Source organism: Schistocerca gregaria, chromosome 8, assembly GCF_023897955.1.
Source record: "Schistocerca gregaria isolate iqSchGreg1 chromosome 8, iqSchGreg1.2, whole genome shotgun sequence".
NCBI classification, from domain to species: domain Eukaryota; kingdom Metazoa; phylum Arthropoda; class Insecta; order Orthoptera; family Acrididae; genus Schistocerca; species Schistocerca gregaria.
The window spans coordinates 460,911,446-460,928,613 of record NC_064927.1 but is presented as its reverse complement, the minus strand read 5'-3'; the positions used below and the strand labels follow the sequence as shown (position 1 = coordinate 460,928,613).

At 43.6% G+C, this 17,168-nt stretch overlaps 1 protein-coding gene across 1 annotated transcript in view; it reads right to left on the bottom strand.

Moving 5' to 3' along the window:
- Positions 1 to 17,168, bottom strand: part of LOC126285244 (uncharacterized) — a 181,272-nt gene that overhangs the window by 37,598 nt on the left and 126,506 nt on the right. The window contains exon 4 of the mRNA XM_049984541.1: positions 11,112 to 11,290. Within this exon, the coding sequence (XP_049840498.1) occupies positions 11,112 to 11,290 (179 nt within the window). The remainder of the gene's footprint in view (positions 1 to 11,111; positions 11,291 to 17,168) is intronic.

Here is a 17,168-nt window from a genome sequence, read left to right as displayed (position 1 = left end):
CGATTTGCTTAAATTGTTGTCTAGAGATCCGAGAAGATAGGATACAACGTACAGCATTCCTTGTGCTGAACTTAACTTAGGGCTTCAGTTTGTCACCTTTCTTGCAGGAGACCTAGTACACTACCCGGATACAACCATCCTGAAAGTGAATCCTGTGCCAACCTCCTCACACACATAACAGTAAATGTCATTGATCTGATTGTTAGTAAGCAAGGCTAGTACAGCTGTCAATCCCAATCCAAACTTCCCATCTTCATATCCACCCACAGTAATCTACCTAAGATAACCCAACAACACTACTTTTAAATCCAGGATGATAATATGTAGCTTACCCATACCCAAGTTGGCAGCTACATTCTCATCCAGCACCAACAACGATAACTTTGACAGTTCTTCCTTCCCTACAACAAAGCTACAGCCACCCATCCACACACACACACACACACACACACACACACACATACAGACATACACAGAGTGAGAGGGGGAAAGAGAAAGAGAGTGAGAGAGAGAGGGCGGAAGAGATGTTCATAATAAAATGTCTATAGGCTATAGGCATTCCAGCCCTGTGTGGATAAGGATCTAGTCAGACTGCAGTTGCTGAAATCCACGTTGGCGATGGTGGTAAATTCAAAAACCTTAGATCACATTGGTGAGAATTCAAAAGCTAAAGATGGTGGTGGTACGACACCGAAAAATTCAAGATGGACGTGGTGGGAAATTTTAAAGGAAATGCTGGATGATGGGGGGGGGGGTTAATTGAAAAGGAATTGCAGAATAGGAGTGGTCGAAATCCGGAAATAAATGAAAGACGTCACAGCTATCAGAGTTACGCTTTACAGTGCTACTGACGTCATAAGCCAAAATGACGTCATGTTCAAAAGTATGTAAAATATCTGAATTTAGAGCCATGTTCAAAACCATCCAAACCATCTGATACTGACAACACCATAATACTTCTATGTCAAAAATAATTCTTCATGTGAATAGTGTAATATTGATCATTCTTCAAATGTATCTGAAGCACCTGAATTATTCATCAAAAATATATATATAATCACACACAATAATTATTTCAATTTTTTACCACAATTCTACAGTAGCATTTGGCAATTTCTCTTAGGTCTAAATGAGCCTGTGTTATTGGTAGATGAAAAACGATATATTACTTACGACAAATACGTATTCATATAAAGAACCGTTATGTCAGTCTTATTACTATGTCTAAAATGTCGAAGTATGTAAAAAGTGTAACATAAAGTATTAAAATATTGACAAAAAACGTGAAAAATTATGACAGCAACGCATACACGATGATCTTTGTTTATTGTCGCAATGTTATTCCTGTAACTAACATACTTAAAGGTGTAACTTGGAGTAGTTCCATGTCTAAAATATATGTCAAAAATAAAAGATGTCACAATCTATATGTAAATTCTCACTACGTTACTAAGGTCAAAAATGATGGTATGGACAGAAACGAACCTGGAAAAGCTCACAACTCAACAAAAACAGTTTGGTTGAAATAATATGCTGTGCAGCCAAGCAGTGGCGGTTGGCACATACAAATAGGCAAGCTGAATTGTTTTTCTGTAAGTGTCAGTTATCAGAAAAATAAAATTAATGTATAACTTGACGGCTATAACTTTACTATGAACTTACTGCCACAATGAAATTCGCACGTCTAATTTGTTTGGTAACAGCGCAAAGCACATGTAGCAGAAACTGCTATAATATTTAACTATTCCTCCTAGACCTTAATGACACTATGTTACTGATAGTACAAAACCGAACTGAACAGACACCTGTTTAGGGAAGAAGGACAATAATACATCATTTTCTACACTCTTGACAAATACAACTCAACCTGTAAGCTATATCACTAGCATTGTCACATGTATTGTGACAAATAATACAGTCATTTTAGAAATGAAAGTATTTAAGCACCCACTGTGCCTTGCAACACATGTAGTACATGTACTGAACTTTGGTTGCTGAAAATGAAATAATTACGTAATTCAGGCGATGGTTATTTACTTTTCAAATGGAAATATTATAGTATTATTCACATTTCTATATATATTTGATAGTAAATTCACACTATTTGGACAGTTTCGAATGTGACACTAAGTTCTAAATGTCTGGATACCATTTAACATGATGTAATCTCGGATTCTGATATTGGTTGGACTGCAAAGCGCACCTGGGGTACCTCTGCCACCTTCGATAGGTTTTTGAAATTTCACACCAATGCCATCTTACAATTTTTGTTTATAGTTTGCCACCACAATCATCTTGCATTTTCTTTTAAATTACCTGCCAGTAAGTTCTTGCTTATTTTTTTATTTAAATTTTCCACCATAAACATCTTTTGTGTTTTTCAGTTTCACACCACCGCCATCTAGGATTACAGCGCTGACAATCAGCGGCTCCTTGAACTGTCGGTGGAATGCATACAGCCCTTCTACTATACACACTCGTCCCATCTATCCAACTGACTGCCCTTCACCACGTGGGTTCTTGAAACATTCAAACAATCTCACAGGCTCTACTGCTCCTTCCTCCGCACTCCTGACTGGGACACACTAACGCAGCACTGGCAAATACTCTCGTTTACGAGAACGTTAATGCAGAAACACCCCTAGAAAGGTGACAGACATTCTCTAAATGGGACACCAAACCATTTATAAACTCACGTAAGTATTGAGAAGCTCTCTAGCGCTTGGTGAGCCACAATTATGCCCCTAACCAGTTCTCAACAATAAGACCCTTGATGGCGATCTACATAAAGTAGAACTTTTCGCCTCATACCTCCGAAATACCGTACTGGCCATTAAAATTGCAACACCACGAAGATGACGTGCTACAGACGAGAAATTTAACCGACAGGAAGAAGATGCTGTCATATGCAGAAGATTAGCTTTTCAGAGCGACACCTACAACGTGCTGACATGAGGAATGTTTCCAACCGATTTCTCATACACAAACAGCAGTTGACTGGCGTTGCCGGGTAAACGTTGTCGTGATGCCTCGTGTAAGGAGGAGAAATGTGTACCATCAGGTTTCCGACTTTGATAAAGGTCGTATTCTAGGCTATCCCGATTGCGGTTTATCGTATCGCGACATTGCTGCTCGCGTTGGTCGAGATCCAATGACTGTTAGCAGAATATGGAATCGGTGGGTTCAGGTGGGTAATACGGAACATCTACATCTACATGACTACTCTGCAATTTACATTTAAGTGCTTGGCAGAGGGTTCATCGAACCACAATCATACTATCTCTCTACTATTCCACTCCCGAACAGCGAGCGGGAAAAACGAACACCTAAACCTTTCTGTTCGAGCTCTGATTTCTCTTATTTTATTTTGATGATCATTCCTACCTATGTAGGTTGAGCTCAACAAAATATTTTCGCATTCGGAAGAGAAAGTTGGTGACTGAAATTTCGTAAAAAGGTCTCGCCGCGACGAAAAACGTCTATGCTGTAATGACTTCCATCCCAACTCGTGTATCATATCTGCCACTCTCTCCCCTATAACGTGATAATACAAAACGAGCTGCCCTTTTTTGCACCCTTTCGATGTCCTCCGTCAATCCCACCTGGTAAGGATCCCACACCGCGCAGCAATATTCTAACAGAGGACGAACGAGTGTAGTGTAAGCTGTCTCTTTAGTGGACTTGTTGCATCTTCTAAGTGTCCTGCCAATGAAACGCAACCTTTGGCTCGCCTTCCCGACAATATTATCTATGTGGTCCTTCCAACTGAAGTTGTTCGTAATTTTAACTCCCAGGTACTTAGTTGAATTGACAGCCTTGATAATTGTACTATTTATCGAGTAATCGAATTCCAACGGATTTCTTTTGGAACTCATGTGGATCATCTCACACTTTTCGTTATTTAGCGTCAACTGCCACCTCACACACCATACAGCAATCTTTTCTAAATCGCTTGGCAACTGATACTGGTCTTCGGATAACCTTAATAGACAGTAAATTATAGCATCATCTGCGAACAGTCTAAGAGAAGTGCTCAGTTTGTCACCCAGGTCATTTATATAGATCAGGAACAGTAGAGGTCCCAGGACGCTTCCCTGGGGAACACCTGATATCACTTCAGTTTTACTCGATGATTTGCCGTCTATTACTACGAACTGCGACTTTCCTGACAGGAAATCACGAATCCAGTCGCACAACTGAGATGATACCCCATAGCTCCGCAGCTTGATTAGAAGTCGCTTATGATTAACGGTGTCAAAAGCTTTCCGGAAATCCAGAAATACGGAATCAACTTGAGATCCCCTGTCGATAGCGGCCATTACTTCGTGCGAATAAAGTGCTAGCTGCGTTGCACAAGAGCGATGTTTTCTGAAGCCATGCTGATTACGTGTCAATAGATCGTTACCTTCGAGGTGATTCATAATGTTTGAATACAGTATATGCTCCAAAACCCTACTGCAAACCGACGTCAATGATATAGGTCTGTAGTTAAATGGATTACTCCTACTACCCTTCTTGAACACTGGTGCGACCTGCGCAATTTTCCAATCTGTAGGTACAGATCTATCGGTAAGCGAGCGGTTGTATATGAGTGCTAAGTAGGGAGCTATAGTATCAGCGTAATCTGAAAGGAACATAATCGGTATACAATCTGGACCTGAAGACTTGTCCGTATCAAGCAATTTGAGTTGCTTCGCAACCCCTAAGGTATCTACTTCTAAGAAACTCATGCTAGCAGCTGTTCCTGTTTCAAATTCTGGAATATTCCATTCCTCTTCCCTGGTAAAGGAATTTCAGAAAACTGGGTTCAATAACTCCGCTTTAGCGGCACAGTCGTCGATAACAGTACCATCGGCACTGCGCAGCGAAGGTATTGACTGCGTCTTGCCGCTTATGTACTTTACATACGACTAGAATTTCTTCGGATTTTCTACCAAATTTCGAGACAATGTTTCGTTGTGGAACCTATTAAAGGCATCTCGCATCGAAGTACGTGCCAAATTTCGCGCGTCTGTAAATTTTTGCCCATCTTCGGGATTTCGCGTTTTTCTGAACTTCGCATGCTTTTTCCGTTGCCTCTGCAACAGCGTTCGGACCTTTTTTGTGTACCACGGGGGATCCGTTCCATCTCTTAGAAATTTATGAGGTATGAGTATCTCAATTGCTGTTGCTACTATATCTTTGAATTTGAGCCACATCTCGTCTACATTCGCATAGTCAGTTCGGAAGGAATGGAAATCGTCTTTTAGGAAGGCTTCTAGTGGCACTTTATCCGCTTTTTTAAATAAAATTATTTTGCGTTTGTTTCTGATGGATTTGGAAGAAATGGTATTGAGCCTAGCTACAATGACCTTGTGATGACTAATCCCTGTATCAGTCATGATGCTCTCTATCAGCTCTGGATTGTTTGTGGCTAAAAGGTCAAGTGTGTTTTCGCAACCATTTACAATTCGCGTGGGTTCGTGGACTAACTGCTCGAAATAATTTTCTGAGAAAGCATTTAGGACAATATCGGAAGATGTTTTCTGCCTACCACCGGTTTTGCACAAGTATTTTTGCTAACATACCGAGGGTAGGTTGAAGTCCCCACCAACTATAACCGTATGAGTGGGGTATTTATTTGTTACGAGACTCAAACTTTCTCTGAACTGTTCCGCAATTGTATCATCGGAGTCTGGGGGTCGGTAGAAGGAGCCAATTATTAACTTAATTCGGCTGTTAAGTATAACCTCCACCCATACCAATTCGCACAGAGTATCTACTTCGACTTCACTACACGATAAACCACTACTGACAGACACAAACACTCCACCACCAATTCTGCCTAATCTATCTTTCCTGAACACCGTCTGAGACTTGGTAAAAATTTCTGCAGAACTTATTTCAGGCTTTAGCCAGCTTTCTGTACCTGTAACGATATCAGCTTCTGTGCTTTCTATTAGCGCTTCAAGCTCAGGGACTTTTCCAGCGCAACTACAACAATTTACAACTATAATTCCGACTGTTCCTTGATCCAAGCACGTCCTGTAATTCTCAAGCACCCTTTGACATTGCAGCCCATCCCGCACTTTCCCGAGGCCTTCTAATCTAAAAAACCGCCCAGTCCACGCCACACAGCCTCCGCTAGCCGTGTAGCCGCCAGCTGAGTGTAGTGAACTCCTGACCTATTCAGCGGAACCCGAAACCCCACCACCCTATGGCGCAAGTCAAGGAATCTGTAGCCAATACGGTCGCAAAACCGTCTGAGCCTCTGATTCGGACCCTCCACCCGGCTCTGCACCAAACGTCCGCAGTCGGTTCTGTCAACAATGCTGCGGATGGTGAGCTCTGCCTTCATCTCATAAGCAAGACCGGCAGCCTTCACCAAATCAGATAGCCGCTGGAATCCAGAGAGAATTTCCTCAGATCCAAAGCGACACACGTCATTAGTGCCGACATGTGCCACCACCTGCAGCTGGCTGCACCCTGTGCTCTTCATGGCATCCGGAAGGACCCTTTCCACATCAGGAATGACTCCTCCCGGAATGCACACGGAGTGCACACTGGATTTCGTCTCCTCCTTAGCCGCCGTATCCCTAAGGGGCCCCATTACGCGCCTAACATTGGAGCTCCCAACTACCAGTAAGCCCACCTTCTGCGATTGCCCGGACCTTGAAGGCTGAGAATGATCCTCTGAAACAGGGCAGGCAGCTGCATCTGGGTCAGCCAGAGACAGTGCCTGAAACCGGTTTGTCAGACGCACCGGGGAGGCTTTCTGATCAGCCTCCGGGGACGCCTTTCGCTGCCTGCCACGCCTTGGAACGACCCAATCAACCACAGGCGAGGGCTCAGCCCCACTGCGGGCAGCAACCGGGGCAACCACAGCGGCAGACCGATCTGGGGACAGACGGAACGAGATTGACATCCCCGTGATACCCAAGTCCGGCTCCCCACAGTGGTGCCCATTGACAACAGCCTCAAGCTGCGCGACCGAAGTCAGCGCCGATTGCAGCTGTGAGCGAAGGGATGCCAAGTCAGCCCTCATCCGAACACAGCAATCGCAGTCCCTGTCCATTCTAATCGATGTTGAACAACAGTTACCGAAACACGAGTCCGTGCCTAGATAACGCAAGCGGAACACGCAAAGAATGTATCAACTAACCTGTACAAATGCCTAACGACTGCGCTACACTCTGCTGAATTTACGATTACAGTAACTAAAACTCGAAATTGCACCTCCTATACGAAACTCACACGCAATTTAAATATGAATCTACGAAGTAAACACTAAAGCGCGATGCTACAACTGTCAAATACTATAATACGCCCGAAATACATGAATTAAACAATGCAAGTATCCAAAAACACGCAAAGAAATTAATTAAACTATCTAACAAATAAGTAAGCTAGGGTTATACGACTTGCTGCTGCAGCTGCTTATCCAACGGCGGCAGGGAGCACACTGGCTGTGACCAACCGACACTGGCCGTTCAAAACAAAAACAGAAGACAGACGACTACGCGAATTTACACTATTCAGGTAATAAGGCGCGATGCTACAACCCTCAAATACTATAATACGCCCGAAATATATGAATTAAACAATGCCACAACCCAAAAACACGCAAAGAAATTAATTAAACTATCTAACAAATAAGTAAGCTAGGGTTATAGGACTTGCTGCTGCAGCTGCTTATCCAACGTTGGCAGGGAGCACGCCGTGCTGGATCCCAACGGCCTCGTATCACTAGCAGTCGAGATGACAGGCATCTTATCCGCATGGCTGTAACGGATCGTGCAGCCGCGTCTCGATCCCTGAGTCAACAGATGGGAACGTTTTTCAAGACAACAACCATCTGCAGGAACAGTTCGACAACGTTTGCGGCAGCATGGACTATCAGCTCGGAGACCGTGGCTGCGGTGACCCTAGACGCTGCATCACAGACAGGAGCGCCAGCGATGGTGTACTCGAAGACGAACCTTGGTACACGAATGGCAAAACTTAATTTTTTCGGATGAATCCAGGTTCTGTTTACAGAATCATGATGGTCGCATCAGCCGGCCGCGGTGGTCTCGCGGTTCTAGGCAATCAGTCCGGAACCGCGTGACTGCTACGGTCGCAGGTTCGAATACTGCCTCGGGCATGGATGTGTGTGATGTCCTTAGGTTATTTAGGTTTAAGTAGTTCTAAGTTCTAGGGGACTGATGACCATAGATGTTAAGTCCCATAGTGCTCAGAGCCATTTGAACCATTTTTGATGGTCGCATCTGTGTTTGGTGACACCGCGGTGAACATACACTCCTGGAAATGGAAAAAAGAACACATTGACACCGGTGTGTCAGACCCACCATACTTGCTCCGGACACTGCGAGAGGGCTGTACAAGCAATGATCACACGCACGGCACAGCGGACACACCAGGAACCGCGGTGTTGGCCGTCGAATGGCGCTAGATGCGCAGCATTTGTGCACCGCCGCCGTCAGTGTCAGCCAGTTTGCCGTGGCATACGGAGCTCCATCGCAGTCTTTAACACTGGTAGCATGCCGCGACAGTGTGGACGTGATCCGTATGTGCAGTTGACGGACTTTGAGCGAGGGCATATAGTGGGCATGCGGGAGGCCGGGTGGACGTACCGCCGAATTGCTCAACATATGGGGCGTGAGGTCTCCACAGTACATCGATGTTGTCGCCAGTGGTCGGCGGAAGGTGGACGTGCCCGTCGACCTGGGACCGGACCGCAGCGACGCACAGATGCACACCAAGACCGTAGGATCCTACGCAGTGCCGTAGGGGACCGCACCGCCACTTCCCAGCAAATTAGGGACACTGTTGCTCCTGGGGTATCGGCGAGGACCATTCGCAACCGTCTCCATGAAGCTGGGCTACGGTCCCGCACACCGTTAGGCTGTCTTCCGCTCACGCCCCAACATCGTGCAGCCCGCCGCCAGTGGTGTCGCGAGAGGCGTGAATGGAGGGACGAATGGAGACGTGTCGTCTTCAGCGATGAGAGTCGCTTCTGCCTTGGTGCCAATGATGGTCGTATGCGTGTTTGGCGCCGTGCAGGTGAGCGCCACAATCAGGACTGCATACGACCGAGGCACACAGGGCCAACACCCGGCATCATGGTGTGGGGAGCGATCTCCTACACTGGCCGTACACCTCTGGTGATCGTCGAGGGGACACTGAATAGTGCACGGTACATCCAAACCGTCATCGAACCCATCGTTCTACCATTCCTAGACCGGCAAGGGAACTGGCTGTTCCAGCAGGACAATGCACGTCCGCATGTATCTCGTGCCACCCAACGTGCTATAGAAGGTGTAAGTCAACTACCCTGGCCAGCAAGATCTCCGGATCTGTCCCCCATTGAGCATGTTTGGGACTGGATGAAGCGTCGTCTCACGCGGTCTGCACGTCCAGCACGAACGCTGGTCCAACTGAGGCGCCAGGTGGAAATGGCATGGCAAGCCGTTCCACAGGACTACATCCAGCATCTCTACGATCGTCTCCATGGGAGAATAGCAGCCTGCATTGCTGTGAAAGGTGGATATACACTGTACTAGTGCCGACATTGTGCATGCTCTGTTGCCTGTGTCTATGTGCCTGTGGTTCTGTCAGTGTGATCATGTGATGTATCTGACCCCAGGAATGTGTCAATGAAGTTTCCCCTTCCTTGGACAATGAATTCACGGTGTTCTTATTTCAATTTCCAGGAGTGTACATTGGAAGCGTGTAATTGTCATCCCTGTAATGGCGTATCATCCGGCGTGATGGTATGGGGTGCCATTGGTTACACGTCTCGGTCACCTCTCGTTCGCATTGACGGCACTTTGAACAGTGGACGTTACATTTCAGATGTGTTACGACCCATGCCTCTACCCTTCCCTCGATCCCTGCGAAACCCTACATTTCAGCAGGATAATGCACGACCGCATGTTGCAGGTCCTGTACGGGCCTTTCTGGATACAGAAAATGTTCGACTGCTGCCCTGGCCAGCGCATTCTCCAGATCTCTCACCAACTGAAAACGTCTGGTCAATGGTGGCCGAGCAACTGGCTTGTCACAATGCGCCAGTCACTACTCTTGATGAACTGTGGTATCGAGCTGAAGCTGCATGGGCAGCTGTACCTGTAAACTCCATCCAAGCTCTGTTTGACTCAATGCCCAGGCGTATCACGGCCGTTATTACGGCCAGAGGTTGTTTTTCTGGATACTGTTTTCTCAGGTTCTATGCACCCAAATAGCGTGAAAATGTAATCACATTTCAGTTGTAGTACAATATATTTGTCCAATGAATACCCGTTTATCATCTGCATCTTGGTGTAGCAATTTTAATGGCCAGTAGTGTATGTTGGTGATCGTCGACGTTCCTGTCCTGACCACTGCACTCCGTGGTCCCGTATGTCCACTTGTACAGAGATGTACACGTTGCCCAATTTGCTCTCAGTTTCCATTGTTAACGTTTTATGCAGTGAATATGAATGTATTTAAACGCGCTAATCGCAGCGCAATGTATAAGAAGCACGGAAATCACCATCCATTCAGACGATCCCTCCACATTTTTCCTTAATCCCGAGCAACTTTTCTCTTCATTTACAGAGAGTGACATGACGTGTGGACTTTCTTCCTCGTCACATTCCTGTGGTTATCTAGGCTACAGGTGGTATTACACGGTTTTAGCGTGATTTCCGCTAAAGGAGACTAATTTATTTTGTCACGAGTGATAGTGTCTTACAGTAGTACTACGTAAACGACTTTTCAGTGTCCGGTAGAAAGGTTTTCCGATGATATCAGTGCTTCCATAAATTATGAAAACTTAGATAGTATCTGACAGCAACGGTATTATCTCTAGTCGAAGTAATAATGCCGTTGATTGAAATGGCGTAGTCTGCTTATCTGCTCCGTAATGTGTTGCTCATTTTAAGAATAAAGACAAATACAAAAATTGAAGACTAAACACAATCTGAAAAAATTAGTGTATTCGTCTCCTACACTATTGTCTTCTTTCCTTAATTCAATGATATCGGTAGTTTGCGTAACAGTAATGAATACTTCCCAGAGACTAAAGTGAAATAAAATGTCCATCAACCATTATGAGTTTGATAAAGGTTTGAATGTAGATTGGTTGTTACCTGAATACATACTTCCCAGGCTGGTCTTTCTCTTCTACAGGTATCTTGTAGTTCATTATCAGCTCGCTGACAGCTTGTACGTCATGTATCCAACCGCTCAATTTCGTGTCAAGTATGTTTCTCAAATGTTTCATGTTCTTAACCCATTCATGGAGTTGCTGATCAGTCGTGTGGTTACCCTGTGACAGACGGAAAATAGTTCAAATTCGTAGCATAATACTGAGAAGTGACAGCCAGTCTTAACTTATACTTACAGGTCCCGCAATTACAAAACGTTTAAATTATTGTCAGTACTTGACTACACATTCAGTTTTGTACATCGAGTAAAACATTAATGGAAAGTAAGTGCCCAGCGATGTCTTATGAGCCATAAGGAATTCCTACCTGAAACATTACATAATAGAGCAGCAGTTATCTTTAGGCAATTACAGTAAAATTGCTTGCTCTAACGGCAATCTATCGCAATAAAATGTTTTGGCGCAATCAGCAGCGTAATTCCCCTACGTGTATTGCCAACCGACACGGCTGGGGGCTGGAGAAAATTCTATTCAAACTTTTGTACGATATTCTTAAAGAAAATCGTGAGGATATTAAATCGAAATGTTACTCATTTAACCAATACTGCGAGAAGTATGGAAACACATTGCGGACATTTATGTATGTAATAACCGTTCCAAATCTGAATCAGATATCCACATATTAAATGAATCAGTTATATTCGAAACCCCGTATATTTCGTAATTTAAACTTGTGAGAAAACAGAAAAACTGATTTCTGAACAAACTGGAAACTATTTGTAAACTGTTTTGCCTTACTTATGGAAAGACATCAAGCACGTATGATACGAACATCAATTACTTATTACTAATTTCCCCACGGATAAATTTAAAACTGTGTCACTAACGAAATTTTAAAATTTAATGAACAACATTCTATTAATATCTTAAAGAAAAGAAGAAAATTCATACTCATATGATTTGCTGATACGTGTATCTACTTTATTTGAATATAAAACGTAATAAACATTTGAAGTACTTGCGCCCAGCTTTCGCAAGAAAAATATTTCATACATAATGATACGTGGGATTTGCTTCTTACATTACAATCAAAATAGAAATTCCCATTTCACTTCTTGTTTTTTGTGGTCCAGTTATACATAGTACTCCTAAATATCTTAATTTCCTCGTCATTATACAGGTATACATCTAGTTTTGTAATATCCTTTACTTTGTAGATATCAACAGGATCGTAGAAGGAGTACACACTTTTTCTGGCATCGTAATGGTGCTGGTATCACAGTTTACAACTACGGCTGTATGAAGTACAAGACCTTTAATCCCTTGGCTAATCTTAACTACACTAAAATAATCTCCAGAGTAAGCTAAATGGTTACATTGCGAGGCAGTGCTCAACCATGAATTCAATGGATAGAGCAGTTTTCTTGAATAAAAGGGGGGGGGGGGGGGGGCAACAGATTTTATAAGCAAGCAAGATCATTACCTTTTACAACGTTGACAGCGAATCTTTTATTACGGGATGCATTGCTGTCAATGTGTACATGTTATTAGATTTTTAGATTTCCTAACCTTTCTCTTGATGACAGAAAAGTCTCTGCCACAAGGAAGGAAGGAAGGAATGACCTCTCACTGGAAATGACTGGTTAATAGAACTGTCTTTGTCAAGCGACAATTCGTATTACCAACAGCTGATGCCTGTAACACATTCTAACGATAAAACCAACATGTAAATGACTTGAGGCGCTTCTAAACCAAAGCAAACATTTACCATACCTTTACAGCCATTGTATACAGCAAACTTACCAGATTCAACACATCTACTCTTCAACTTTCATTTTGTCTCATAAAACGGAATTGTCATAAAGAGTGACTAATGGGCTTTTAAGACTAAGTGATTCAAACGTGATTTTTTCAAAACTTTGACTCACTTGCCTCGTTTCTCACTGCTCGCTCTTGCTGAAAATTTCCGTTTGTCGCTCGAGATTTGCTATGACGTCACTTACATCTGAACATGTATCTAATCTTGCAGATATGAAGGGATGTAGCACACTTGACAGATCTTACGAGTCTCTGACAGTGGAAAGTGAGTCCGTCCCTCTTGTTCAAAAGGTTCAAATGGCTCTGAGCACTATGGGACTTAACATCTGAGGTCATCAGTCCCCTAGAACTGAGATCTACTTAAACCTAACCAACCTAAGGACATCACACACATCCATGTCGGAGGTAGGATTCGAACCTGCGACCATAGCGGCAGCGCGGTGATAGAATGAAGCGCCTAGAACCGCTCGGTCACACTTCCGGCCTACTTGTTGTTCTGGCTGAGGTTAACGAATAAGCGAATTCTGATATCTCGAAATACTTCCGTTGTTTATAAAGAAACATTTATTCTCTTACATACACTAGAGGCACCCAGTACTTTGTCCAGAAGGCAAGTGCTAGCCAGGGGAAAGGGTGTTATCTGGAGCTCCACTGGCAAGTATCATAGCAGCAGTCTTGTTGTCTCTATATTTTTATACTTAAATGATTTGATGAACAGGAGCTATCTCCAGCTATTGCTTGATTATGCAGTAGTGTACGCGGAAGTGTCATCCTTGAGCGACTGTGGAGCGTGCACCATGACTTGGATGTAATTTCTGTTCAGTGTGATGCAGTTGCTCTAAATGTAGAAAATTATAAGTCAGTGTAGATGAGAAGATGGCCCATGTAGAAAGGATATAATATGTAGACTGGCAACGGCAAGACAGGTGTTTCTGAAGAAGAGAAATTTATTAACATTTACCATAGATTTAAGTGTCAGGAAGTCTTTTCTGAAACTGCACAACTGGCAATTAAAACTGCTACACCACGAAGATGTCGCGCTACAGATGCGAAATTTAACCGACAGGAAGAAGACGCTGTGATATGCAAATGATTAGCTTTTCAGAGCATTCACACAAGGAGGGAGCCGGTGGCGACACCTACATGGTGCTGACATGAGGAAAAAGTTTCCAACCGATTTCTCATACACAAGCAGCACTTGACTGGAGTTGCCTGGTGAAACGTTGTTGTAATGCCTCATGTAGGGAGGAAAAATGCATACCATCACGTTTCCGACTTTGATAAAGGTCGGATTGTAGCCTATCGCGATTGCGGTTTATCGTATCGCGACACTGCTGCTCGCGTTGGTGGAGATCCAATGACTGTTAGCAGGGTATGGAATCGGTGGGTTCAGGAGGGTAATACGGAACGCCGTGCTGGATCCGAATGGTCTCGTATCACTAGCATTCGAGATGACAGGCATCCTATCCGCATGGCTGTAACGGATCGTGCAGCTACGTATCGATCCCTGAGCCAACAGATGGGGACGGTTGCAAGACAACAACCATCTGCACGAACAGTTCGACGATGTTTGCAGGAGCATGGGCTGTCAGCTCGGAGACCATGGCTGCGGTTACCCTTGACGCTGCATCACAGACAGGAGCGCATGTGATGGTGTACTCAACGACGAACCTGGGTACACGAATGGCAAAACTTCAATTTTTCGGATGAATCCAGGTTCTGTTTACAGCATCATGATCGTCGCATCCGTGTTTGGCGACATCGCGGTGAGCGCACGTTGGAAGCGTGCATTCGTCATCGCCAAACTAGTGTATCACCCGGTCTGATGGTACGGGGTGCCATTGGTTACACGTCTCGGTCTCCTCGTGTTCGCACTGATGGCACTTTGAACAGTGGACGTTACATTTCAGATGTGTTACGACCCGTGCCTCTACCCTTCCATCGATCCCTGGGAAACCCTACATTTTAGCAAGATAATGCACGACCGCATGTGGTAGACCCTGTATGTGACTTTCTGGATGCAGAAAATGTTCGACTGCTGCCCTGGCCAGCACATTCTTCAGAATTCTCACCAACTGAAAACGTCAGGTCAATGGTGGCGGAGCAACTGGCTCATCACAATACGCCAGCTCGGAGGAGTGGAGTCTATCCTTTGTGTTCCACTGTGCGCTCCAGAACAGTCCACGTCGTTTGCCCCGTATGTGATATGCCGCACTCGCACGGAATCTTATTAACATCCACTTTGGACAACACTAAGTCGTCTTTTACCGATCCTAGGAGCACCGGTACTTTTGAAGGAGAACGAAAGACAGTGTTTTCACATGCAATTTCCTCTGCAACAATGACTGGTGTTGGGTAAACTCTAGTCTAGACACATTCGTGTACCTGTGAAAATTATCAGTTTTCCTTGCACCCAACGGTAGTAAACAACCACTTGTTGCGTGGTCTACCGAGAGTGGTTCTCAAGAATTGTTTTCTCCTCGAGAAGGTACATAATTTTGAGGTTTTCTTCTACAAATGGGTCAATTTGCGTGAGGAAAACGCCTTCTAAATTACGGCATTCTCTTCGTCTTCGAGTTCTATGTCGTAAATGTCCTTCAGCTAGTTCCTCTCGGTACGCAAATCTGCTAAAAATCTCAAAACATCTCATGTTGTTTATCATCTGTCTCTTCAATTCATTTCTGTCTTTTATTGCGGTTGTTATAAAGAAATCTTAAGATATCTGTCTTTCATCTCTGGATCAAATCTTCTACAAGTCTTCAGAAAATCTGCGTATGAAGTCACGTAGACGGACTTCCTGAAGAGAGATTCCTGAAAAAATTTAAACAAATTTAAGTCTTCTAGTTCGTCTTCTTCTTCATCGTCGACTCATTATGCAGTAACTATCTCATCTAGTGAGCCCTTAACGTAGATAAAAAATCGGTTAGTGCATGGCTGTCTAATAATATGTTACCTGAAGCCTCTTCACTCTTGTAGTTTATTAGACTGTGTTGCCTCAAGAAGTAAAGAATTTGTCCATCACTTTAGCCTGGTTAGAAATGTTCACGAATAAAAGTTAAAGTAGAGCCTATTGTTACAGATAATTTCAAAGCTGGGGCAGCTACAGCTTAAGTGGTTATGCAAAACTGACAGACCAATTCATGCACTAAAACAGGTGTTAAAAATACTAAAATGTATAACTGAATGAGAAGTGGAATAGTCCGCTGTAGCTGCATTTATTTAAGTCTGTTAGAGACCTACAAAACCGATTTCGCAACTTTCAAGTTGGATCTTCTGGCATGTAGCTATACAAGAAAAGTTTATAGATTTGGTGATGGGGAAGAGAAGTTATTTCATATTTTTTAAAGTACTGGATGAATGGACTTAAACAAGGAAGAAAATTGCACTCTTCTTGTTGGGAAACTAGATGTGGATCAAATCGCCTCACAAAGAACGGTCATGTACGTATTTAATAAACGAAATGTAATTTCCTACCAACAGAAGATTACTTGCAAATTCTATGTCATGTGATGTACGGGGTTATTACATAATGTCACAAAATAACAGTTGGCGTGGCTAAGGAAAATCCCTAGTCTTCCTCTATTGATAAAAACCATCATCAGAGATGAATGTGTAATCTAAAAAACGAAGAACTGGAATTAAGAATGAGAAATTGATCCTTGGCTGATAACAGTGAAGCAGAAACTAAAATGAAAAAGAGGTGGGTTAGACCGCAAGCAACGTGTAACAAAGACAAATGCGAGACTGACGTGTGGTAGAATCACGAACCGTCAACATTTTGCCGATTAAAATATGATCCTGTGATCCTGGGTCAAGCAACATATGATGTCTCTCGTAAGTATTATCCAGGAACATATTGGATCCTGGAGTGATTGAAGCATAAAATAAAGTTTTGGATGGAAACTAATAAAATTAACGTATTGAAAATCTGTTTTCAACATGTTTTGGGTGCACCTGTGACCCATAGCAAGAAGCTTTTGCTGATGGTCAAATTTACCGGGAGCCGACACGCTTATGTGTGTTTCTCGCTATCATAATACTAATCGTAGCACAAGGCAAGCTACGAGATGTTCAGTGCGTTGTCGAGGCGTGGGCGGTAACTACCGTTCGGGTATTGAGACAGTTTAGGAAATCGAACTAAGGTGATACTAATACAACAATGTTTTGAAATCGCTACATTTTTCTTTTGAATTATCACACGACTGTCTTATGGACTTTGCCA